General features: G+C 53.1%; 8 protein-coding genes across 8 annotated transcripts; 6 read left to right on the plus strand and 2 right to left on the minus strand.

Annotated features, from left to right (window-relative positions):
* Positions 1-272: 272 nt before the first annotated feature.
* On the plus strand, positions 273-2,148 carry BDZ83DRAFT_575775 (protein phosphatase PP2A regulatory subunit B; the record flags this gene model as incomplete). Its single annotated transcript, XM_060504849.1, has 6 exons — positions 273-316; positions 421-461; positions 562-659; positions 732-1,383; positions 1,454-2,049; positions 2,125-2,148. 6 exons carry the CDS (start codon positions 273-275, stop codon positions 2,146-2,148), a joined length of 1,455 nt encoding a protein of 484 aa, XP_060365875.1.
* Positions 2,149-3,680: 1,532 nt separating this feature from the next.
* On the plus strand, positions 3,681-5,718 carry BDZ83DRAFT_285057 (NST UDP-N-acetylglucosamine transporter). Its single transcript, XM_060502158.1, has 6 exons — positions 3,681-4,108; positions 4,174-4,199; positions 4,290-4,306; positions 4,366-4,709; positions 4,765-5,346; positions 5,411-5,718. Exons 1-6 carry the CDS (start codon positions 3,848-3,850, stop codon positions 5,414-5,416), a joined length of 1,236 nt encoding a protein of 411 aa, XP_060365876.1. The 5' UTR covers positions 3,681-3,847; the 3' UTR covers positions 5,417-5,718.
* A 225-nt stretch (positions 5,719-5,943) lies between these two features.
* Positions 5,944-9,884, plus strand: BDZ83DRAFT_618611 (AMP deaminase). Its single transcript, XM_060508082.1, has 5 exons — positions 5,944-6,085; positions 6,187-7,803; positions 7,873-8,993; positions 9,053-9,599; positions 9,694-9,884. Exons 2-4 carry the CDS (start codon positions 6,199-6,201, stop codon positions 9,399-9,401), a joined length of 3,075 nt encoding a protein of 1,024 aa, XP_060365877.1. The 5' UTR covers positions 5,944-6,085; positions 6,187-6,198; the 3' UTR covers positions 9,402-9,599; positions 9,694-9,884.
* Positions 9,885-11,221: 1,337 nt separating this feature from the next.
* On the plus strand, positions 11,222-14,763 carry BDZ83DRAFT_575823 (uncharacterized protein; the record flags this gene model as incomplete). Its single annotated transcript, XM_060504859.1, has 3 exons — positions 11,222-11,419; positions 11,492-12,860; positions 12,923-14,763. 3 exons carry the CDS (start codon positions 11,222-11,224, stop codon positions 14,761-14,763), a joined length of 3,408 nt encoding a protein of 1,135 aa, XP_060365878.1.
* Positions 14,764-15,416: 653 nt separating this feature from the next.
* On the minus strand, positions 15,417-16,485 carry BDZ83DRAFT_575785 (TLC domain-containing protein; the record flags this gene model as incomplete). Its single annotated transcript, XM_060504853.1, has 2 exons — positions 15,417-15,935; positions 16,003-16,485. 2 exons carry the CDS (start codon positions 16,483-16,485, stop codon positions 15,417-15,419), a joined length of 1,002 nt encoding a protein of 333 aa, XP_060365879.1.
* A 1,177-nt stretch (positions 16,486-17,662) lies between these two features.
* Positions 17,663-19,281, plus strand: BDZ83DRAFT_285128 (Dor1-like family protein). Its single transcript, XM_060502159.1, has one exon. It carries the CDS (start codon positions 17,766-17,768, stop codon positions 19,098-19,100), a length of 1,335 nt encoding a protein of 444 aa, XP_060365880.1. The 5' UTR covers positions 17,663-17,765; the 3' UTR covers positions 19,101-19,281.
* A 518-nt stretch (positions 19,282-19,799) lies between these two features.
* On the plus strand, positions 19,800-21,171 carry BDZ83DRAFT_285153 (mitochondrial carrier domain-containing protein). Its single transcript, XM_060502160.1, has 2 exons — positions 19,800-19,915; positions 20,055-21,171. The coding sequence occupies exons 1-2, from the start codon at positions 19,879-19,881 to the stop codon at positions 20,993-20,995; spliced, it is 978 nt and encodes a 325-aa protein (XP_060365881.1). The 5' UTR covers positions 19,800-19,878; the 3' UTR covers positions 20,996-21,171.
* Positions 21,172-21,319: 148 nt separating this feature from the next.
* BDZ83DRAFT_558700 (uncharacterized protein) lies at positions 21,320-22,675 on the minus strand (the record flags this gene model as incomplete). Its single annotated transcript, XM_060503543.1, has 2 exons — positions 21,320-21,553; positions 21,608-22,675. Coding segments are annotated over 2 exons (1,302 nt in total), but the record flags the coding sequence as incomplete, so codon positions are not given.
* Between the last annotated feature and the right edge of the window lie 177 nt (positions 22,676-22,852).

Raw genomic sequence — 22,852 nt, forward strand, 5'->3', positions numbered from 1 at the left:
TTTTTAGGTCCATCTTCCGCGCACATCACCGCAGTTACTCTCAACTCAGCACCAACCCACATTCTTCGCGCCGTTCAGCTCGACTCTCGTGTGGCCCATCTCAGCCCTGTCCATACTCTCCAGCGCCGAGAGACAGCCTCTCTCTCTTACCGCACTACTAAAGCTCGCCCCTTCGTTCGTCTTCGACATACCCCGCCACCTCGCCTCTTCTGCTCGCCCATATCAACATCTACAAGTCCATTTCTTAGCCCGTACAGAACTGGTCTGCAAACATGGTGGACAGCGACACGAACTCCCCCACGTGGAAGTTCACCCAGTACGTGCTCTTGCTCCTTTGCTCCATGTCTCCCTCTTCATCATCCTCATCTCGACTGCCCCGCCCTCGCCCCTGCTGGGATAAGTGCTTACGCTACGCAATAGGTGCTTTGGAGACAAGGGCGATGTGGAGGACATCACCGAAGGTAAGATGCAGCCCGCAATTCCTTGTCTGTCGGCTTTACCGCCGCCACCATGGCAGGTTCTGTCGGCTCCATCGTCTATAGATCTAACCTTTTCTCCTAGCTGATATCATCTCAACGGTTGAGTTCGATCACACGGGTAACTACCTCGCGACAGGAGACAAAGGCGGCCGGGTCGTATTGTTCGAACGGAACGAGACGGTGAGCTAAACCTGGCATCCGAGTAGATGGCGTACTCTTCGTTTTTGACCTTATGCTGATATCCTTGAGCAGAAAAAGACATGCGAGTACAAGTTCCATACCGAATTCCAGTCCCACGAGCCCGAGTTTGACTACCTGAAGTCGCTGGAAATTGAGGAAAAGATCAATAAGATCAAGTGGTGTCGTCGACAGAATGCATCACACTATCTGCTCTCAACAAACGACAAGACGATCAAGCTATGGAAGGTGTTCGAAAAGTCGCTTAAGGTCGTCGCCGAGAACAATCTATCCGATGACTTGACTCCCGCAAACCTCGCTGGCGGCGGGGGTGCTCCCAAGCAGTCACCTGCGCATCGCTTCAAGAACTCTGAAGACCTCATCATGCCCCGCCTGACCCATCATGACACCGTCGTTGCCGCCGTACCTCGCCGGACGTATGCAAATGCCCACGCCTATCACATCAACAGCATATCCGTCAACAGCGATGGCGAGACATTTATCAGTTCGGACGACCTCCGCATCAACCTCTGGAACCTGAACATCCAGGACCAGAGCTTCAACATTGTCGACATCAAGCCTGCAAACATGGAGGAGCTGACTGAGGTTATCACTGCTGCCGAGTTTCACCCTCTGAGCTGCAATTGGTTCATGTATGCAAGCTCCAAGGGCACCATCAAGCTTGCCGACATGCGCCAGAGTGCTCTCTGTGATAGCCACGCAAAGCGTACGTACTGCGCTTCTCCGTCCGAACCTCGTGCGATCTGTTCGACGCTAACATTTTGTCATCGATGTAGTCTTCGAGCAAGAGGAAGATCCGTCCTCAAGGTCGTTTTTCTCCGAAATCATTTCCTCCATCTCAGACGTTCGATTCTCCTATGACGGTCGTTACATTCTCTCTCGTGATTATCTGACGGTGAAGATTTGGGATATCAACATGGAGCGACAGCCCGTCAAGACGATTCCCATCCACGAGCATCTGCGTCCTCGGTTATGCGATACATATGAGAATGACAGCATCTTCGACAAGTTTGAGGTTGTCTTCTCAGGGGATGCCAAAAACGTCATGACTGGCAGCTACAACAACAATTTCATGATCTATCCTTCAGACCCCGACAAGGAAGTTGAGGTGGTGCTGCAGGCTGATAAGTCTGCCTTCAAGGCTAAGAAGGTTGGGGTACCGACACCCATCAATTCGTCCACCAGCCCAACCGCAACCAACGGTGGCAAGAAGGGAGGTTCCCGTGCTGGTAGTCCTGCTGCTGGAGCCGGAGGTCAGGGCCAAAGGATGCGCAAGGAAACCGATGCCGACCAGATTGACTTCAACAAGAAGATCCTCCATATGAGCTGGCATCCATTTGAGGATAGCATCGCGATTGCAGCAACGAACAACGTAAGTCCTTGGCGGCATGATGATTCTCTTCTCATCCCTGGAGTGTGGAGGTTGAGTGGGCTAACTCTTCAACAGCTATTTGTCTTCTCTGCGCTATAAGGATGAATAACAACCGGAGCCCTTGAGGGCTATGCCGAGTGAGGACACTCGTATTCGGACGAAGCACAGCAACACAGCCGGACGGTGTGGATCGAGACTATCGCCTCCTACAGCCTGGGGGACTGGGTTGGCAGGAAAAGGTGTCTAGGGCCCGCGTCGCAGCTGTGGCCTCTTGATACAATCGCCGTCTTTGCCAGACTTTCGAATTAAGAGGCCAACTCGACCAGCAGGAAAGAGTTTGCTGGGTACTCGGGACCATCGAAAAGTGCTTGGGGAAGAAGACGGAGGTGGAGGAACGCGTGGAAGATATGGAAGAAGCACTAGGAATAGATGGACCCGACCATCGTGTCACGTCGTCACGGTTATCAATGCCTCCCTGATTTCTATAGTAGAATTGGAGGCAACGAGATTCTCGCCTGTTTTGATTATATGATGACGTGTGACGGTAAGCCCAAGTACACGAGATAGAGTATCCGGGTGTCGCAAGTGTGCATTGCGTAGGTTTTTGCCATATCCTCCATACGTAACTACTAGTTAGGTAGCGGATATTTCACCTACCTTCCTTAGAGTATCCAGGAGCTAATCAAGGTTACTGCTACAATTTGACCATGATAGGACGGTGCGTCCAGCATGCGATTCGACAGCCATGCGGCGACGCGATGCCCAGATGCTGTCATTCGAAATTGGTCCTACGGCTGTGGTTTGTCTCGTTCCGCGAGATTTCGATATGTCAACATTATTCCCCGAGATAGATCTGGAGCAACTATCTACTACCCAACGACTCGCACTTATCTATGCAGGTAGGTGAAGGTGTGGATTGGCTGGCTTAAAGTACCTAGATTGGTTCTCAAGGGATCTCGAAGTTCCTGTCAGGTCCCGAGCCTACCTAGGACGGGGAAATCAAGCAAGGTACAGAACCTTACGAGAGGATCATCTGGCATGCTGAGGCCATTATTAGATACCCTACCAAGGTACCTAGGTAACGAAGGGTATGGATACACATCCGTGACGGAGGTACGGTAGCAAGCTTAGTGGGAGCAAGACAAGAGCAAGTGGAGCGGGGCATGTTGTTTGAGGTGGCCGCCCCAACCTGCAACCGTGGGCTCATCAACTTCAATGTACAACTCTGGAATAACCCATGACTACCCTGTCACTTGAGGTAGTAAGTAAAGTCTCCAACTTTGAGAGCATGGGGGAAAGCCTAGGTAGGTGCTTCAGCTGGATCCAATGTAAGGGAGCATAGCATTTATCAACCCCGAAGTGAACTTGATTAGAAGCTCCCAAGGTCAGATACAAGTGTCGTAAAGTAAGTAGGTAGCCCGGCATCCAAAGCACCCGAATCCCATGGTGACTGTCTCCGACCATAAAAAGACTCGAGACTGAGAGACTGAGAGACACAGACGTGGTCTTTGAAGTTTAGGGGCGCGAGCGGAGTTCCGATACAGCCCGGGCAGCTCAGATCCCAGTTGCGCCACTGTCATTGGCCGCCCTCGCCCTGATCTGTCCTCTGTAAGGTACCTCAAGGTAAGTTGCCTTACTCCCTACCTCGTACCTGCTTTCCGGCCCCAGCTGTAACGGCGTCCCAGTGTCTCGGACACGCTGCACGCTGCGCGCCGCACCTTTGCAATTATACTTTGAACCCCCCAAAAGTCTAGTCCAATCCTTTCAACTATTCGCACGCAGGCTCCGAACAGCCTCAATGTCCTCTCCGGCGACCACTCGACGACGCGGACAGCCGAAAGGCCTCTCATCGCCTCCCATGGAGAAGATGGATTCTCCTGCCCGGGGTTACGATGACGAGAAGACGGCCGATCAAGCCGCCAATGGTATGGCCATGAATAGACACGCTTCTAGCGAAAAGTCCCTGCAGACTGCTGGTCGAATAGTCGCCGGTCTCTTTTCCCAATGGATCACCGTTGGCGTTATGCTTGGCCTCATCTTTGGCGGCTGCTGCTCCAATGTTGGTGAACCTATACTCAAACGACCGTATCAGAGCTACAGACATGCTGACCTCGCTGCGTAAAGGTGTATGCCTTGGAAGCAATCATCAAGTAAGCGCTGCTTCTATACTCCGGCGTTGCCGCTCCTGAACACCAAATTGCTGGATTTTTGCCGTTGCTAATCGTTCCCTCTTCCTCCAGGGTCGAACCTGCAAGTGGTATGTCACCATGATCCCCGCGATCTATACTTCCTCCTGACGAGCTCCCGCGTGTACAGGAACCCTCTTGACATTTGTCCAATTCCTCTTCGTGGCTGTCACCGGATACTTTTCCCAATTCGATCGATCGAGACCACCGTTCTTCTTGCAGCAGAACAAGGTCCCGATACGCCGCTGGATCATCAATATTGTCCTGTTCTTCAGCATTAATGTGTTGAACAACCATGCCTTCAGCTATGACATATCCGTTCCTGTGCATATCATTCTTCGGTCTGGTGGAAGCATTACAACCATGGTCGCTGGGTCTCTTTATGGGAAAAAGTACTCGCGCATACAGATCGTGGCTGTCGTTCTCCTGACATTCGGTGTCATCACCGCAGCGTGGTCGGACTCACAGTCAAAGGTACGCAAGCTATGCCCAAATCCTGACGGGTTCTCTCGTTCTAACCGCAATTCAGACCTCTTCAAAGGCAACCGAGGGGAGTGACAAGCCCGCTTTTGGGACGGGCCTCGTTGTGCTGTTCGTGGCGCAGGTCCTCTCCGCCATCATGGGTCTCTACACTGAAGAGACGTACAAACAATACGGTCCCCATTGGCGAGAGAATCTCTTCTACTCACACCTTTTGTCACTACCGCTCTTCTTGCCGTTTGCGCCATCACTGATCCGCCAATTCCGAAAACTAGCAAACAGTCCGCCTCTTTCGCTACCCATGGCACAACTTCCCGGCCTTGGCCTCAATGGGGACGTTGGAGATGGTCTCTCCAAACTCCAAATTCCGAGCCAACTTGCTTATCTGGTGACAAACGTCGTTACTCAGTACGCATGTATCCGGGGTGTAAACTTGCTCGCTGCCGTGTCCTCAGCATTGACTGTTACCATCGTCTTGAACATTCGCAAGTTGGTCAGTCTACTTTTGAGCATATGGCTTTTCGGGAATCGCTTGGCCGTGGGGACTCTGGTCGGGGCAATCATCGTGTTTGGGGCTGGAGGCCTATACTCATTGGATTCGAGAGCCAAGACCTCTAGGGTGCAAAAGAATGTGGGTGCAAAGTAGAGCCAGAGATTTTAGACAGCCACTGGACGAACTTACATATCCGATCCAGAGTTAGAAAACCCTTCCAAGGGACTTTCAGACATCCATATCTCTATGGTCGTGTCAAACAGCAGGTGGCTGTTTTGGGAACCAGCATGGTTGATGCTTGTACCTCTCGATAGTGACTTACTTACATTACGACTGCAACCTTTGACTCATCCGGCGAGCTTCGTGACTTGGTTATGCACTATTGAATGGTAACAGCCTAGACAGGCAGGGTAGATGCCCGTAAGTGAAAGACATGACCGGTGCCATAATATCTTACCTGAGGGCCCAGAGACGTAAGGTAGGCATAACAGGTACCTTACCTTATATGATAGCATACCTTATCACTGTGGTCACGGTCAGTGGCACCTTACTGCGTAGGACCCCGCCGCGGTCGCAAGTCGGAGGTCGGAGCCAACCGCTACCCCTCCACCACCCGCTTAGGTATTCATTGTCTTCTGGTCCTTATCCCACTTTGGAGTGCTAGTGCATGCGATTACCCGATACTGCGATAGCTCCTGCATCATAATTCTGCCGTCGTCTCTGGAGAATTACTGGATCTCTGTTTTCTTTTTTCTTTTCTTGGGGGAAGGGCTCTACAACACTCCACGGTAGGGTTCAACACGCTTCTCAAAATGGCTGGTATGTACTCTTCGAAGCCTCTTCCCCCAAACGGATATGGTAGTTTCGATTCACGCTGGTAAGCTACCCCTCATTCCTCATGGAAGGCCGAGTTCTTCTCCCAACCCTATAGCGTATAGCTTCGTGCTTCGTATTGTGCTGACAGTTTGCCGTAATCAGACACAAGCCTTGATGAACCAAAAAGACCCGACGTCCGCCTCAACCTCCCCCAAAAGAGGCCCCGCGTTCTCGCTCCACGATGGTGACACCGACTCTGACGGCGAATTGGGTGCGCTGGACTCCCGAGGCGACAATAGCTCTGAGGGGTCAGGAGGGCAAACTCCCGGCGATGCACCCGCGTCAGATGCGAACCCTTTGTCACCCCATGGCCAGGATCACGATGGAGCGAGCCTGCAAGACGGCATGCTTCCTCGCGATCTTCCCACAAGGACCGCCTTTTACGACCCTGTTGCGGACCGCCAGATGAGCCAGACCGACGCCAAACTCTTTTACCAGCGTAGCCAGGTTGGCCAGCTGAAGACGGGTAGTGGTGTGTGGTCCCAAGGCCATGCGACGCCCCACGGAAGCCCAGTCATTGTCGGCTCTGAGCATCGTGATGTTCCTGCCGGCACTCGAAATCTCGACCATCCAATGGACTCATCTCCCCTGGGTAAAGCACATGGCCAAGTGAGAGGGAAAGCTCCAGCACACGAAGAAATGATGCTGCCGGAACCGACTCAGCTGCAGCAGCAGCAGCAAGCTGCCAGTGCAGAGCACTTCTCACCTCCACGGAACCACCCTGTCCATGAAGACGACCCCAGGTTTCCGAACAGTGAATTCAACAATCTGGGCCTGGGCCACGAAACTGGCCCTAGTGTTAGCGCTACAAACCAGCCTGCTACCCTTGGTGTAGCTGCCTTCTCAGACACAGATCCACACATCACGGCTGAGCTCAGTGCCATCTCGAAGAATATTCAGAGCATCATGGACCTACGAGAGAGATACGTCGGGCTCTCTCTCCAAAGACCTGATGATAATCCTAGGGATGATCCTACTTGGTCGATTTACCCACCTCCTCCGCAGCCAGCTTGGGGAGCCGAGCACGCAAGAGCTGTGGCTTCTGCCGAGCAAACCACCAGCAACGCCAATAGCCTGAACGGCAGCATGGTCCTGCCTTCATCTGCCACGGCAGCAAGTGACCACACAAGCCGTCGGGCACAGGATTCCGAGGCTAAGCCCACATCGAAGAAGCGGAAGCCTGGTCAAGATATTGGAGAAGACTTCGATATGCAGGACCTGCTCCCAGTCCCCTCCGCCGACAAGATGACGTTCAAGCTTGACGATAGTGGTGTCTACCAAGTATTCGATGATGCAGAGTCAGAGGCTAGAGGAAATCCAGTCATTCGGGTTCCTACTATCCGAGAGTTTTACATGGACCTGGATCAAATTCTGAGCATTTCCTCAGACGGACCAAGCAAGAGTTTTGCATTCCGTCGACTTCAGTATCTCGAAGGCAAATTCAATCTTTACGCCCTTCTCAACGAGTACCAGGAGACTGCGGACAGCAAGAAAGTCCCCCACAGAGACTTTTACAACGTGCGCAAGGTTGACACCCACGTTCACCACTCTGCTTGCATGAACCAGAAACATCTCCTGCGTTTCATCAAGAGCAAGATGAAGAAGTGTCCAGACGAGGTTGTGCTTTTCCGCGACGACAGGCATCTAACCCTAGCGGAGGTGTTCCAGAGTATCAACCTCACCGCATATGACCTTTCCATTGACACTCTAGATATGCATGTAAGTTCTTGTCCTGAAGCGTGCCTCTCCCTCCATACGTTCTGAACGTTAACTAATACCTATCCAAAGGCGCACACGGATTCGTTCCACAGATTTGATAAGTTCAATCTCAAGTACAACCCAATTGGCGAATCCCGGCTCCGCACGATCTTCCTCAAGACAGACAACTTTATCAATGGCCGCTATCTGGCAGAAATCACCAAAGAGGTCATTGCTGATCTTGAATCGAGCAAATACCAGATGGTCGAATGGCGCATCTCCATTTACGGCAAGTCCCTTGACGAATGGGATAAGCTAGCCGCCTGGGTTGTTGACAACAAGCTATTCTCCCACAACGTACGATGGCTCATTCAGATCCCTCGTTTGTACGATGTGTACAAGGCCAGCGGGCTCATGGACACTTTCGAACAGGTGGTCAAGAATGTCTTTGAGCCCCTGTTCGAAGTCTCAAGAGATCCCTCGAGCCATCCGAAGCTGCATATCTTCCTGCAGAGGGTGATTGGGTTCGACAGTGTCGACGACGAGAGCAAAATTGAGCGGCGCCTGTTCAAGAAGTTCCCCGTGCCTAAGGTTTGGGACTCGAAGCAAAACCCTCCCTACAGTTACTGGCTTTACTATCTGTTCTCCAATATGTCATCGCTCAACGCACTGCGCCAACGTCGGGGTTTCAACACGTTTGTACTGCGACCACACTGTGGTGAGGCTGGTGACAGCGAGCATCTGGCTGTGGCTCTCCTTTGTTGTCACAGCATCAGCCATGGTCTACTACTACGCAAGGTTCCGCTCTTGCAGTACATCTTCTATCTTGAACAGATTGGCATCGCCATGTCGCCGCTGAGTAACAACGCTCTATTCCTTGCTTATGAGAGGAACCCGTTCTACCAGTACTTCCGTCGGGGTCTCAATGTCTCGTTGTCGACGGACGATCCACTTCAGTTCGCTTTTACGAAGGAGCCATTGATGGAGGAGTACGCCGTGGCAGCCCAGATCTACAAGCTAAGCCCTGTGGACATGTGTGAACTTGCAAAGAATTCAGTCAAGCAGAGCGGCTTCGAAAGTGCGATCAAGGAGCAGTGGCTTGGACCCAATTTCAAGCTTCCGGGCAAGGCAGGCAATGCCATGGTGAAAACCAACGTGCCTGATCGCAGAGAAGAATTCAGATACCAGACCCTTAGAGAGGAACATGACATGTAAGCATCATGGCGGCGGAACTCTGACCAGGATCCAGGAGCATGCTAACGAGTGGTAGGCTTCACAAGTACATCAACTACGGTGCCAATGAAACCCCTGACTCGGCCGTCACAGCTGACCAGCAGAGTGTGGCTCAAAGCATCATCGGTGGGCACCACCCAGCGGTGCAACGCGAGCCGGCCAGCGCGGGTGTTGACAGTGCCCCGGGTAACGGAGGTGGCACGCAGACGGCCGTCGTGGGAGGATCCAACAGCGCAGCAGTCCTCGAAGAGGATGTAGTTGCTTCCCCTGCCAGTCTCGCACCTTCCGGAGAAGCATCGTGGTCGACTGACGGCCACACCTCGGGACGAGATCCCAAACTGTTTCCTGGGGTCGTCAGCCGGGGTAGAACAGGGAGCAGTCAGTGAGGTGGCTGGCTGGGCTGGCATAGTGAAAAGGATGGGGAAAACAACCTGAATCCATCACGGCGGATTGCAGATCGGAGACAAGGCTAACGGAAAGCATTGGCTAATGCATTAAGATACCTGGATACAAGGCATTTCTACGGATATTCACGAACCCATTCATGTGTGCGATAGTGAGTAATTTGATTGCTTGCTCACACGGTGAGCTGCCCTGCAGAGCGTTTCGATCTTCGGCCCACAATGGTATGAACCTCATGAACCCGGAATATCCGTCTCTGACAAGACCATGGGACAGATGTTCAAATCATGAACCGTTCTCTTATGACAGTGTCCCATATCGGGCAGCGAACTACGGTGGAGAGCCACTTGGGCCGCAAATATGAGGTGCACTTGAGTTTAGGGTGCCTAGAAGCGTAACACCAAGCACGGCACGTTCCAATTTGAGGAAGGGTGCTGTGGGATGCAAACATTCTCATGGAAAGGTTGGTACTGCGTAGAAATACATCAAAATGAGGAAACATGAAATGAGGAAGTTCATTAATATCTTTCTGCGAGAGAATACGGATAGAGAGCACCTAGACATGCTGAGGAACGTGCGCGCCAACCTGACGCATGACGCATTTGTAAGGTGTGTGTGTGAGTGTGTATGTATATGCATATACCCGTGTTTTCGAGTCTTCATGCATGGGTGAACTGCCAGGTACCTGCCAGGTTTCTAACAATGACGGCAGCAGTGATGGATAACGGAGGCCCCCACCAGCATCGCCTGCCACCCTGCTTATGTGCAAAGTACCTCAAGGTATCTTCATCTTCCACCCTCTCCAAAGCGCTAATCGCAGCCCAGCTCAAGTAACCATTGTCATGCTCCACACCGGGCCAGTCTCACTCAGCATACACAGTAATTAAGGTACCGGTTCCAAGCCCAGCTCCTCCGGTTCCTAGTGCCCATTGATCACAGCCACGACACCTCCACCATCATCGCATATGGCAATAATAATGCCTAACGGATAACCGCAACTACCTGAGCACCCGCTACGATTATCACGTCTCCATCTTCCAATCCACCATCTACTTTCCACCGTCACGCCTTTGCTCGGTCAAGATATTTCTCCAACCACCATTCTGCCTATCATATCACATCAACACTCAATTTCCTTGGTACTGCACGAGCTGCGAAATCCCTCCAGCCGCGGTTATCGCCAGTCAAGCTCAACTCGGCCGTCGACCATCATCCGTACCCACGAACCCACGAGCTGATGCGATCGCGATACCGGACATACTTGCCGAGTGCGTACTAAACTGCGACCTCATGACTTGTAAGTTGTTCTAAGAACATCTCTCATGGCCATTGTTTCGTGCTGTCTTTAGCTCTGCCCACGCTATCTGTACTTGCCTATCTTCCTCTGCCCTGCGACGTTGCCTGGGTAGCCTGTGGCAAATGCCATCGTACAGCATTGCCTATCCGTTCCATAATGCTCAATATATCTTCACATGCCCTGCGATCGCCCTTTGAACGTTTGGCTGTCTAGCTGTTTGGCGGCTCTGAAGTTGACCTCGGCCCATTGTGCCTCTAGGAACCTTTCAACGCCCGATCTCCCGATTCTTGCGAGTTTTGAACCATTGCCCATCCGCGGGGACGCCGGCAGCGAGCAGCGGCTTCTCCCCATACTGCACTTCAGCCAGAAGTACGGCACCCTCGGCCACACACTCGAACTGCGATCCTTCCATCTCATGATACGCGGATTTCCCCGCACATAAACGCCTGCGCGATCATTTATTCTACTCGCGAATAATCCGGCAGAAGCCTACCCAGCCCCGCCAACATGGGTTTCTTAGGAGTCTACAAAGCCGTCTATGACTACCTTCCTCAAGCCGAAGGCGAGCTTGCCATCAACGATGGGGATATTCTCTACGTGCTCGAGAAGAACGCCGAGGATGATTGGTGGAAAGCAAAGAAGAAGGCTAGTGCAGACGACGAAGAAGAACCCGAAGGTCTCGTTCCGAATAATTATGTAGAAGAGGTAGGCGCACCCGAAACCGCTCCCACCGAGATTTCATTCGACGTAGCAATGTTGATTCTAACTGCATCTCAGGCACAACCCGTCGCAAAGGCGCGTGCTCTGTTTGAGTACACAAGGCAAACAGACGAGGAGCTTTCCTTCCCCGAAGATGCTGTCCTTGACGTCTACGACACATCAGACCCTGACTGGATTCTGGTTGGTCTAGATGACGATTATGGATTTGTACCGGCCAATTACATTGAAGTTGGCGAAGCAGAAGATACTGCGGCTCAACCTTCGCCGCCTCCAACGTTACCGGCACGCACAAGTTCTGCTTCTGCTGTTACGGAAAGCTATATGGAGAGGCCGGAGTCTGCCTACACACCAGCCAACTCTAACGACAACAATCCCGCGGCGGCTCTGGCAGGTGTGATGGCGGGTCGTTCTGTCCCTCAACCGCGCGCTGCTACTCCCCCAATGTCACCGCAGTCCCCGGCATCAGAACCATCGGATGAGGAGCCGGTCAGAAGCCCCGCTCTGCCTGCCCGTCCAATTTCGCAGGTCGCACCGGCACCCGCACCGGCACCAGCACGTATCCAATCTCAAAGGTCGATTGACACCCGTCTTTACGACCAGGAGCCCGAAGTCGAAGAACCACCTTATCGTGCGCCTGGTGGGTTCCACATGTACAATATCAACGAGATGGTATCCGTGATGGGCAAGCGGAAAAAGATGCCCACCACTCTAGGTATCAATCTAGCAACTGGGAACATATTGATTGCCCCAGAGCGTGCCCAGGATGGTCCTTCCCAAGAGTGGACAGCGGAGAAGATGACCCATTACTCTCGCGAGGGTAAGCACGTGTTCTTGGAGCTTGTCAGGCCGAGCAAAAGCGTAGATTTCCATGCTGGAGCCAAAGATACAGCTGAAGAGATCGTGGGCGCTCTAGGCGAACTAGCAGGTGCCGTCAGAGCAGAGGGACTTCGAGAGGTTATCCTGGCCGGCTCAGGAAAGGCCCAGAAGAAAGGTCAAGTGCTATATGATTTCATGGCCCAAGGCGACGACGAGGTTACTGTTGCCGTTGGCGACGATGTCGTCATAATCGACGATACCAAGAGCGAAGAATGGTGGCAGGTTCGGCGTGTTAAAAACGGCAAGGAGGGCGTCGTCCCGAGTAGCTACATCGAGGTCACAGGCTCCATCGCCCCACCCGCCAGCAACACCGGATTGAACGCGGCGAAGTCAACCGTCGAACAGAACCGCTTGGAAGAGATCAGGTTGACAAAGGAGGCTGTTAAAGCGGCTCAGAGGGACAGCTCACAGCAGGTAGGGCCAGGAATGCCTTTACCAAAGCGAGGCAGCAGTCTTATGGCAAGAGAAAATGGTAATAACTATGGGCAGCGGAGCAAACGCGAAAACGGACGTGGCGAAGGCGGCAGTCAAGGCCGATCCGGCAAGTCTAGTAAGCAATAGCCCTTGGTCTTAGGTTCTGGTGCACACTCTGTACTAACACTATTGTCACAGAGCCGGATCCCGCCAAAGTGCGGACGTGGACGGACCGATCGAAATCTTTCAGCGTCGACGCGCAGTTCCTCGGACTCAAGGATGGCAAGATTAACCTGCACAAGATGAATGGCGTCAAGATTGCAGTTCCCGTGGCAAAAATGTCAGTTGAGGACCTAGAATACGTCGAACGCGCTACGGGCATCTCACTGGACGAAGACAAGCCGCTGTCGAATGTCAAGAAAGCCAGGGCCTCACAAGCCAGAAATTCGCCGCCTGCCGGAGTCGGCGCCTCAGTTGGACAACCGCAGAAACCCGAGTACGATTGGTTCCAGTTCTTCCTCACTTGCGATGTTGCCGTAGGCTTGTGCGAGCGATATGCACAGGCCTTCGCCAAGGACTCGATGGACGAAAGTGTACTTCCAGACGTTGACGCCTCGGTGCTTCGTAATCTGGGTCTTCGCGAAGGAGACATACTGAAAGTCATGCGCACACTGGACCAGAAGTTTGGCCGAGTGAAGAACGGCGCCGACAAGGCAAACGGAGAAGGCGACGGGGCTTCTGGCGGTCTGTTCTCCGGTCCTGGTGGAGCTCTCCGGAACAACACCAGAAAAGGCAGACCGGCACCTGCAGTGCAAACCAGTGATGTTGTGGATCCCAAGGCATTTGCTGCAAAGGGGTCCAGCCCGAGCGAAGACACCGACTCTAAGTCGCCTGCCTCTGCTTCAACAGCGACGGCCAAGACGACAAGTGGTTTTGACGATGATGCGTGGGACGTGAAGCCCGCAAAGCAACCACAAGAGCCCCCTCGCCCTGCCGCTGCTCCTACTCCGGCTCCAACCCAACTACCGGAACAGCAAACACCGCCCCAGCAAGTGCCTGCTCTCACTGGGTCCATGCAAGATTTGTCACTGTTGTCGAAGCCTCTGGAGCCGCAACGGACAGCCCAGCCGCCGGCGCCAAGCCCGGTCGTTGTTCAACCACCGGCACCGGTGCAGGCGCCACAACCCACTGGAGCTACGCCGTCATTTTTTGATACCATCAGGCCGAGTTCTACAGGCTTGCAGACATCCCAGCAAGCTACACAGCGGCAAAGGCCAGCCCCGCCTCCGTCTATGGCGACCACTGGCTCGCTGATGCTTCCACCGCCGTCGAGACCGTTGTCTGCACCTCAGTCTGCTCAGCAGAGCGCCTTTGCACCGCCGCCTCTGATGCCTCAAATGACTGGTGTCTCCCACCAAACTTTCCAGACTCAGGTGGCACCGCCAGGGCAGAGCATGAATGATATGAATCAAGCACGTTTGCAGCAGCAGTATACTATGCAGCAGCAGCAGCAGCAGCAGCAGCAGCAGATGCCACATCAGCAGATGAATGCCTATCCCGTGCCTCAGCAGCAACCAGTACCGGGGGTAATGGGCTTCAACCCCAGTATGCAACAGACTGGTGGACAGTTTATGCAGTCGATGCAGCAGCCCATGATGACAGGCGCGCCTGCTCAAAGCCCTTTCGCGGATCCTCAGAGGCAAAGTCAGTTCTCCCCAATGCAGGCGCAACCTACTGGCTTTCCTGGTCAGTTCGGTCAGCTTCAGGGCTTCAATGCGCAACCCACCGGAAGCATCAACTCATTCTTGCCCCCTGCTATGGAGCCACAAAGAACCGGCATGCCGGGCTTCCAACCGCAGCAAACCGGCATGGGAGGATTTAACAATATGGGCAGCGCCGGGCTTCAAGCACCGGTGCAGCCTTTGCAGCCTCAGAAGACAGGCCCTCCTCCGCCGGTTCGCTTCGGAGTTACAGGTGACGCAAAGAAGTTGATGCCGCAGGCTACAGGCCGGCGGGCCAATCTTTCACAAGCAAGTTAGTATACACGTACTCATCCACAGTGTCTCTGCAGGATTTGGCTAACTGGAACATCTAGCTCCCAACAATCCCTTCGGTTTCTAGTTGCACATCCATTTCCGTCCTTGATGGACTCATCTTCCGGATTGGAGCGAGCGAATCAACTGGCCGTATTTTTCCCTTTTCTGGACACACCCTGCATAGCATAGGTGCCATGTGTGTTTCCCACCGTCATACCAGTGTACGTGCATAGATGTACTTAATACTACTTCTTTCACCTTACTTTTGGCATCAATGTGAGGCTCGTGATGATTCAAGCCATTGCTCTAGTAACTTTGGCTGTGAAGAGTATGACAAAGTCAAGCAGGAGACAGGAGGCACGTAAGCGTTATTGAAGATGAGACAGAACAGGGCCGCGTCTCTCAAGCTGGCGCGTCTTATCAGCGCAAGTCAAACGAAATACCGATCTATATGTTATGTAAAACAGTAAGCAGTAAACCACCTGCCACCCACGTTCAAAGATTGGGCAACATCCTATCATGTATTTGTACAGTTCCTCGCTCCGCCCAGGGCCGTTATCATCCAGCTTTCCCACACAAAACGCTGTCAAAGCTGGGAAGCACTCTTCGGCACACGACTACGTGCAAATCGCCCGCTCCTTTCCCTTGGAATTGCTCTATGCCTTGCGCCGACGGGCTTGAGTTGTGGGAGATGCCGCTGTGGCCTTGGCAGTAGAGGGCTCGATCGTAGCTTGCTTGTCTGTTGACTTTGCCGGCTGGAACCTCTTCCGAACCGCACGAATCATCATGATGAACCAGTAGAAGTTCAAGCTATTGAGAGTTATATTGCTCATCAGGTACGTCACGGCTAGCCAAGTTGGCACCGTTGATGACGCCGTTGCAAATCTCATAACACCAGTCGGAGCGAGCACTGCGCCTGTTTCCGGGGAAATCTCTTTCGGCAGGACGGGGTGGGCGTTGATTGCAGCGTAGATGTCTGAAAAGACTTTGACAGACTGATAAGTTCCGTATATGAGGCGGCAGGAGAAGAAAGTGAACAAGAGCATGAGGCCGTTGTAGAGTTGCGCGCGAGACCCGGTCATTCCCAGCTTGTCAAAGAACCAGTGAATGTTGAGGAAGGGTGTGGACAGCTCCCAAAGGATGAAGATGCAGCCGTAGTAGTTTAGGAAGGGTCGCTGATTCATTGATAGAGGTTAGCGGAAAAGACATGAATATAGAGCACTTCGTCAGAGGCAGACTTACGAATCCAAGAGAGAAGACAAAGAGGGCGCTGATAGCATGAGCCAAGGTGCCGAGTCCAAAGACATCCATATTGAGACTCGTGACAACCAAGTCCCATAGGAAATAGCCAGCGGCAAGGCCCTGGATCATACCGGCAGCACCTGTATATCCCCACATGCGAGCTTGCCAATCCATCGTGCTGCGCTCTTCGTCAACGAACATGACCCAGAGGGCCAAGCCGTTGATGAGAAGACTCTGGACAAGAGAGACGACATGGGCATCCCAGTTTATGCGTCTCTTGCGGGGTAAATCGAGGTATTTGCGGCCGACTATCAAGCGCGACAGTAACGGAGACACAGGGTAGTAGATAACCGAGTAGAGGAGGGCTGAGGCGAGGACCTCGTGAACGTGGATCGGCAGTGTCGGCAGCGAGAAGTAGTCAGCAAAGGGCTGAGTCGCCTTGACGAGCCATGGCAGTGGCTCGAGAAAGAAAGGATCTTTCATTCTCTGTGTTGTACCTCGACTCGAGCTCAATTGTGCGCTTCTGCTGGGGAGGGTCTTGGAAGCTGCTTCGGTTCGGGAGTACCAGGAGACGGTAGTACGCTGGGGAGACAGTCGAAGGTGAGCTGCGCGGCTTGATTGCGGCGCTGGGTGTTGGGGATGTTTTCCTTTTCAAAGTATTCTTCGACAGGAGAGTTCTGTCACCAGATCGATCCGTCAGTCTATCAGATGCTTGAGGTGAACGAGACAAGAGAAACAAACGTGAGCAGTGAGTAAGTGGTTCAAGGTCTCGTGTGGTTATGAGGCAGGCGAGGCAAAGCAGGGGTCGGCGCGCGGGGAGCTGACGGATTGTTGGGGGAAGCTAAGCTTGATGGAGGAGGACCCTTGAAGACTTGTAGCACCTGGCCGCCCGCCAGCTGTGTCGTGACCTTAGGAGGTACCCTAAGTCGAGCACTGGGCACAGAGGTGGGGGCGGCCGTGAGCATAAGTTCACAGACAAGATATGTTTCTCGGGCAGTTGTTTTCAAGGCCGTTTCCGCCTGCAACCTGAACTTTGTTTTTCGTTATCTACCTTACTTATTGTCACTAAATGGCTGCATGTCAGCTGCACTGTGGTCGGGGGTCGTGGGATGCTAGGGCCAGAACTAGCTGTCCGTCTCATGATGGCATCACACGCCTAGCGCAGTGGACTTGACTGAGGCAGTGCTGTGATGTGAACTGGAACAGAATACGTAGTAAGATATGAGGGGGGGGGGGGCTGGCCCCAATTCCAAACCTTTATTGCTTGGGGAACTATGGGAACTGCAATATTGAATACTGAATAATCAGTAGCGCCTCGGAGGCTCAAACATTCCCCTGCTCACGGCCATTCGTGCTGTGCATTTGTGTCTGGTCTGTATTGCTACCTTGGCGATTTCCCCCATAGCAAGATAGGTACCTAGACTTGGGGGAGGCCAGGTGAGACCAACAACATGCCCGGCTTAAGCCTTCGCTTTAAGTCATTTTCTGCTTAATTCATCGGCATAGCTTGTAGTGACAGGGTGCAAGCTAAAGTTAAAGGTAAGGTAGTGAGGTAGGTGCACACCGAAGGGCACCTGTCGGTATGCACCTGTCGGTATGCACCTACCAAGCTACCTTCCTAGGTACCTTAGCCTGCTGGCGCCACCCAACTTGCTCCTGCCCCAGAGTGACAGAGAACCCCTTGCTCTATCCAATGACACCTACCTACCTACTGCCCAAGGTAGTTATCAACGGCAAGTTTTCAATGTGAACATCTCGCCAATATGGCCGACGTTCTCCTTGATCTGCTCGATGCTCGGCAGTCTACGAGCCCTGATGCCGACGTCAACACTCTATTCAACCCGACAACAAGGGCAACCAAGCTCGCATATCTGTCCCATCTCGCCGATCAGAGTCCGGAAGCACTAGCCTCGACTGAGCCTCAATCCCTGGCCCAGACATCACATTCACTTCTCCTCTCGCTCCAAGGCGTCTCAAAGCGCTCTCACAAATCCATCATCGATTCGGCTTCAAATCACACTGGCCTGACCCACGCATTGCCTACTCTTGTCGCCGACACGGCAGACCTTCGCAATGCCATTCCCAAGCTCGAATCAGAGGCCCTGCGCTTTTCCACCACCTACAGTAAATCCAGGGACAATGAGGACCTGGCCGAAAGGAAACGCGCCTTACTACTCCTTCGCAATGTCGAACGTCTCGTCGACGTGCTAGAACTGCCTACCCTCCTCTCTTCCGCTATCAACACCGTTCCCGCGAATTACGCGTCCGCCCTCGATCTCAATGCCCACATTCGGAGACTCCATGGCTTGTATTCATCTTCGCCGCTGGTCGACCTCGTTTCTCACCAAGCTGACGAGGCCATCGTGAAAATGACGGCCGATCTCATCGCTGCCCTCAAATCCCCTGGACTCAAGCTGGCCGCATCACTGCGGACGATCAGCTGGCTCAGAAGAGTAGTTCCGGACATGTCTTCAATGAGCTCCACGAACCGCGGTTCTCAGGAACACACCCTCTCGCTACTTTTTCTCTGCTGCCGCGTTGCCACCTTGGATGCTACTTTGGGGGCTTTACAACCCCTTCGTGAGCTAGCTGATGACGAGAGGCAGAGGCAACAGAGCGCCAATCACCAGTCCTGGTCAGGCGGGCAGCAGACAGAGAAGTATCTCAAACGCTATGTCGAGATCTTCCGTGAGCAAAGCTTCAGCGTTGTCTCCATGTTCAAGAGCATATTTCCCGGCACTGGGTATCAGACTGGAACTACTAACGACGACGAGAATCCTTTCAAACCCATGCCATCAACACTATCGACATTCCCGCTTCATCTTGTGGAGATGCTCCTCGAAACGTTGACAAAATACCTTCCGGTTGTGAAAGACCAAGCAGCAAGGGATAGTATTCTCACTCAGGTTTTGTACTGTTCAGGAAGTTTGGGTAGGCTTGGAGGTGATTTTGGGATGCTGTTGGCAACCTTGGGGGGCGAACACGAAGAAACGAAACAGACTGAATGGGTTGACATTGTCAAGAGGCACCGGTTACTGTCTGGGCGCCTTGAATCGGTTATCGGTGACTTCAAGGCGACAGGGGCCAAAGAGGCATAGGTCCTAAGTTGTTGCGAGTCGAGGTAACGCACTCGGGGCATGTTCAAAGGAGGATGACTACAAATACGGAAGGCAAGGTGGAATGCGAGTCTACAGAGCGGCAGCTCATCTCCACCTTATGAAAGGGAGGTTCGACGGCATGTTAGCTATCGCAAGCAGCTGGCATTATGTTTCTCGCTGCGCTCGAACAGCACTCAGCCGGCACGCGAGAGCATCATATTTTCGAGGAGCTGACCGGGTACAACCAGAGGTTTATGTTTCTCCAACGTTGTGTAAGCAAACGTTGAAAATCGGACCAGGAACGCCGGGCCTGCCGGAGGACTATGTGATCGGAAAGACCCGGTCGGACCCTTAGGCTTCTTATGTATATAACCGTCATTATACCGACTACGGCCCCCCGATCTTCTGCTGAGCGTTGCCCGATACGGCTAGCGAGTCAGATGCACCGACCTGCCTTGACGGGCCTTACCTTTCCTCAACTAAGCTACCTCATGTGCTTATGTAGATATCTATCTACCCTGCCAGCCGGATTTGAAAAGTCATCACAACTTATGATCATCTCTCCCTTCTCATTCTGCCTTGAACCCCATCACATCTTCTTAACCAATCTGTACATTTAAGGACGTCTTTGATTGGTGACGCAATGGCATTCGCTTGTACCACTTATTTTCACACATAAAACAAACTCGCCACCGCATCACCCGGTATTGCACCGCAATTCCCCTAGTATCATCTCCCCGTCTAAAAGATACGACACCAGCTCTCTCAGAAAGTCTCCATGTCTCAACAGGTGACTCCGGGCCGCACAAAATCATGTAAGAAAAGGGCAAACATACTCATTCATTTATCACCCTTTGGTCATACGCATGAATCCCTGCGAGCTGCCCCTTTGAAACTCTTCTCTATACTCACCTGTGATCAAGGCTGCGCTGACCTGCCCCTCTCCTCTCACAGCTCGGCATTTCGTTGCTGGACTGGGTTCCGGCGTTGCATCGGCGGTGCTGCTGCAACCGCTTGACCTACTCAAGACTCGTGTTCAACAATCTGGCCACCGGTCACTGACGTCGTATCTCAGGGAGGTTGCCGCTGCCCCCAACAAGATCCAGACGCTCTGGCGCGGCACAATCCCGTCAGCCCTTAGGACCGGCTTCGGTTCGGCCCTCTACTTCACATCCCTCAACTCCATCCGCCAACATGTGGCCCAGTCGCGCTTATTGAGCCAAGCCGCCGGCAACAGGGCAGCACACTCGTCCTCACTACCGACGCTAACCCCATCGGCTAACCTGGTCGCTGGCGCCGTCGCCAGGACGTTTGCCGGCTTTGTCCTCATGCCGTTGACCGTCATCAAGGTTCGATATGAATCCAATTTGTATTCCTACAAATCCCTGCTCGGCGCATCTTCCGACATCTACAGGACGAATGGCCCGCGAGGCTTCTTTGCTGGCTTCGGTGCTACCGCCGTCCGTGATGCACCGTACGCGGGCATGTATGTATTGTTCTACGAGCTGCTCAAGAAGCAGCTCAGCAGTCTGTCTACTCGAAAAGACGGCCAAAACTCGAATCGCCCCGTCGCCATTACAACATCACATGCAACGCTTGTCAATTTCAGCTCTGCCGTCATGGCGGGTGGAGCGTGCTCCGTTATCTCAAATCCTTTTGATGCTATCAAAACTAGGATTCAACTGCAGCCGGCTGTTTACAGGAACATGTACCAGGCTTGCCACAAGATGATTTTGGAAGAAGGCGTTCGGTCACTTATGGATGGTGTCGCGCTCCGCATGAGCAGAAAAGCAATGAGTTCAGCCTTGGCCTGGACTGTGTACGAAGAACTGATGAGAAGAGCTGAACGTACTTGGTCCTCAAACTTGACGACGACAACGACAGCGGAGCCGTAGCGATTACGCACTCCAACATACAATCCCACCTTGTTCCACTGAAAGAAGCCCAACGTCCCGCAAAGACGACTTGTACTAGTAGCTAATGGTATATATCCCTTCGGAAAAACAAATAACCTGAGCAGCCCTGTTGGAGTGTTGTGGGCATCTACGATATCTTGTGTGTGGCCTCCCCTTGAAGGTTTCCAGCTACATGTGTGGTGTAAACAAGCGATGTTGTCCCAGACACAAATACCATCGTCACTTTTGATGCGATAAGAAGGTTGGCGTACTCGGTCCCGATGCCGACCAGAATGTCGCTTGGTCCACCCCCCCCCCCTCAAATCATGCCGGTTTCGCTCCCGCAAGGTACATGAGGAGCGCGGGCGACTTGCTTCTCTTCCGGTCACTCTTCTTTCTGACCCATTCGAACTCTGGTTCGTGGCGGTGCGACTTCTTGTCTTCGATCTCAAGTACGAGCTTGGATGAGCGCTTCTCGCGAATCGACCTGGTGTGTCTCCAAAGGGTGTCTTGCTCCCATTCCGGCACCCATCGTCTGATGAGCACGTATTCAGGATCCTGAGATAAGTCAGCAGATGCAACAGGAGTCAGTCACCTTCTGAATATGCTTACAACGTCCATTTCCCACTCGACCTGATATGTTCTCAAGGTTTCAATCGAAAGATGCTTTCGTGCCATACGCGTGTAGGTTGGGCGATTCCCAGCAACGAGCGCATTGTCATGCTGAACTGGTCTTTGTCTCGGTGGCTCCGGAATCTTCTCCTTCTTGAGGATGGCAGCAATAGCCTTGTCGTCAAGACCTGATTTACGTAGGTCCTCTTGGAGACGTCTCTGGTACTCCTTCTCGCGCTCCTCCTTCTCCTTCTTTTCCTTGGCCAGCTTGTCCAGCTCCTTTTGACGCTCTTCCTTGAGCCTTTGCTGAAATTCCTTTTCACGCTGCTCCTTTTCCTTCTTCTCTTGCGCAAGTCGATCTGCCTCCTTTCTCTTGTAGCGCTCTACGGCATCAGCAGCTTCCTTTTCTCGCTTCTTGGATAAGTCTGCCTTCCGCATGTCCTCTTGGTACTTTTCCAATTCGATCTTGGTCTTGAAGCGCTGTTCTTCAGCAGCGCGAGCCTCACGGTTTCGGATATCTTCGAGATCGCGCTTGGCGCGCTGGAGCTCAGCTTCCTCTCGGAACTCCTTTTGAACCCGGCGTTCCTCTTTCTCGCGAGCCTGACTGATTTTGAGTTCCGCCAGCTCTTGTCGAGCCCGCTCTGCCTCATAATCCTCTCGGGTCATGTAAGAGGACGAAGGTGACCGGGAATGAGACGAGTGACCACGGGAATGAGAACGGTGACGGCCGTGGTAGACCTGCATGTGGCGGTCGTCCTCGTCGTCGGACGAGTGCTCGTTGTAAATACGGTTATTGATAATCACAGGAGCCGGAGCCGGAGCGGAGATGGGAGCCGGAGCGGGGCCCGGTGGAGTGGAATGGCGCTCACGGGAACGCTCTCTTGATCGAGTGCGAGTGGTAATGACTGTGCGCTCAGGAGCCAAAAAGCTAGGCTGTTGGCCTGCTGACGGGTAGTAGTTCCTACTGGGTCTCGATCTCGCCTCGACATAGTGAACCTGTGAAGGCGACGGTGCCCGACGCCTCGAGACTCGTATGTCAAGGTCATCCGAGTCGGAATAGTAGCTGTTACTCATGGTGCCTGAAGCGCCGAACCGCTCAATCACGGCAGAAGTAAGAATGGTGTGGGCAACAGCCAAGAGTGAGAATCAAGGGCTCCGCCGCTAAGTACCTCTGTGAGCCTACAATATGGAAACGATGAGTGATATGAGAGAAAAGACCACGACGGCGAGCAACAAGAGGGGGAG

The sequence above is a fragment of the Colletotrichum acutatum genome, assembly GCF_030867785.1.
Source record: "Colletotrichum acutatum strain CBS 112980 chromosome Unknown BDZ83scaffold_38, whole genome shotgun sequence".
Taxonomy (NCBI): Eukaryota; Fungi; Ascomycota; class Sordariomycetes; order Glomerellales; family Glomerellaceae; genus Colletotrichum; species Colletotrichum acutatum.

Coding starts and splice junctions, on each gene's coding strand:
- BDZ83DRAFT_285057 (XM_060502158.1), top strand. CDS start 3,848: ATGTCCTCTCCGGCGACCACTCGACGACGCGGACAGCCGAAAGGCCTC. Junction 4,109..4,173: donor TTGGCGGCTGCTGCTCCAAT/GTTGGTGAACCT, acceptor CGCTGCGTAAAG/GTGTATGCCTTGGAAGCAAT. Junction 4,710..4,764: donor GGTCGGACTCACAGTCAAAG/GTACGCAAGCTA, acceptor ACCGCAATTCAG/ACCTCTTCAAAGGCAACCGA.
- BDZ83DRAFT_618611 (XM_060508082.1), top strand. CDS start 6,199: ATGAACCAAAAAGACCCGACGTCCGCCTCAACCTCCCCCAAAAGAGGC. Junction 7,804..7,872: donor TTGACACTCTAGATATGCAT/GTAAGTTCTTGT, acceptor ACCTATCCAAAG/GCGCACACGGATTCGTTCCA. Junction 8,994..9,052: donor CTTAGAGAGGAACATGACAT/GTAAGCATCATG, acceptor AACGAGTGGTAG/GCTTCACAAGTACATCAACT.
- BDZ83DRAFT_285128 (XM_060502159.1), top strand. CDS start 17,766: ATGGCCGACGTTCTCCTTGATCTGCTCGATGCTCGGCAGTCTACGAGC.
- BDZ83DRAFT_285153 (XM_060502160.1), top strand. CDS start 19,879: ATGTCTCAACAGGTGACTCCGGGCCGCACAAAATCAT. Junction 19,916..20,054: donor TCCGGGCCGCACAAAATCAT/GTAAGAAAAGGG, acceptor CTCCTCTCACAG/CTCGGCATTTCGTTGCTGGA.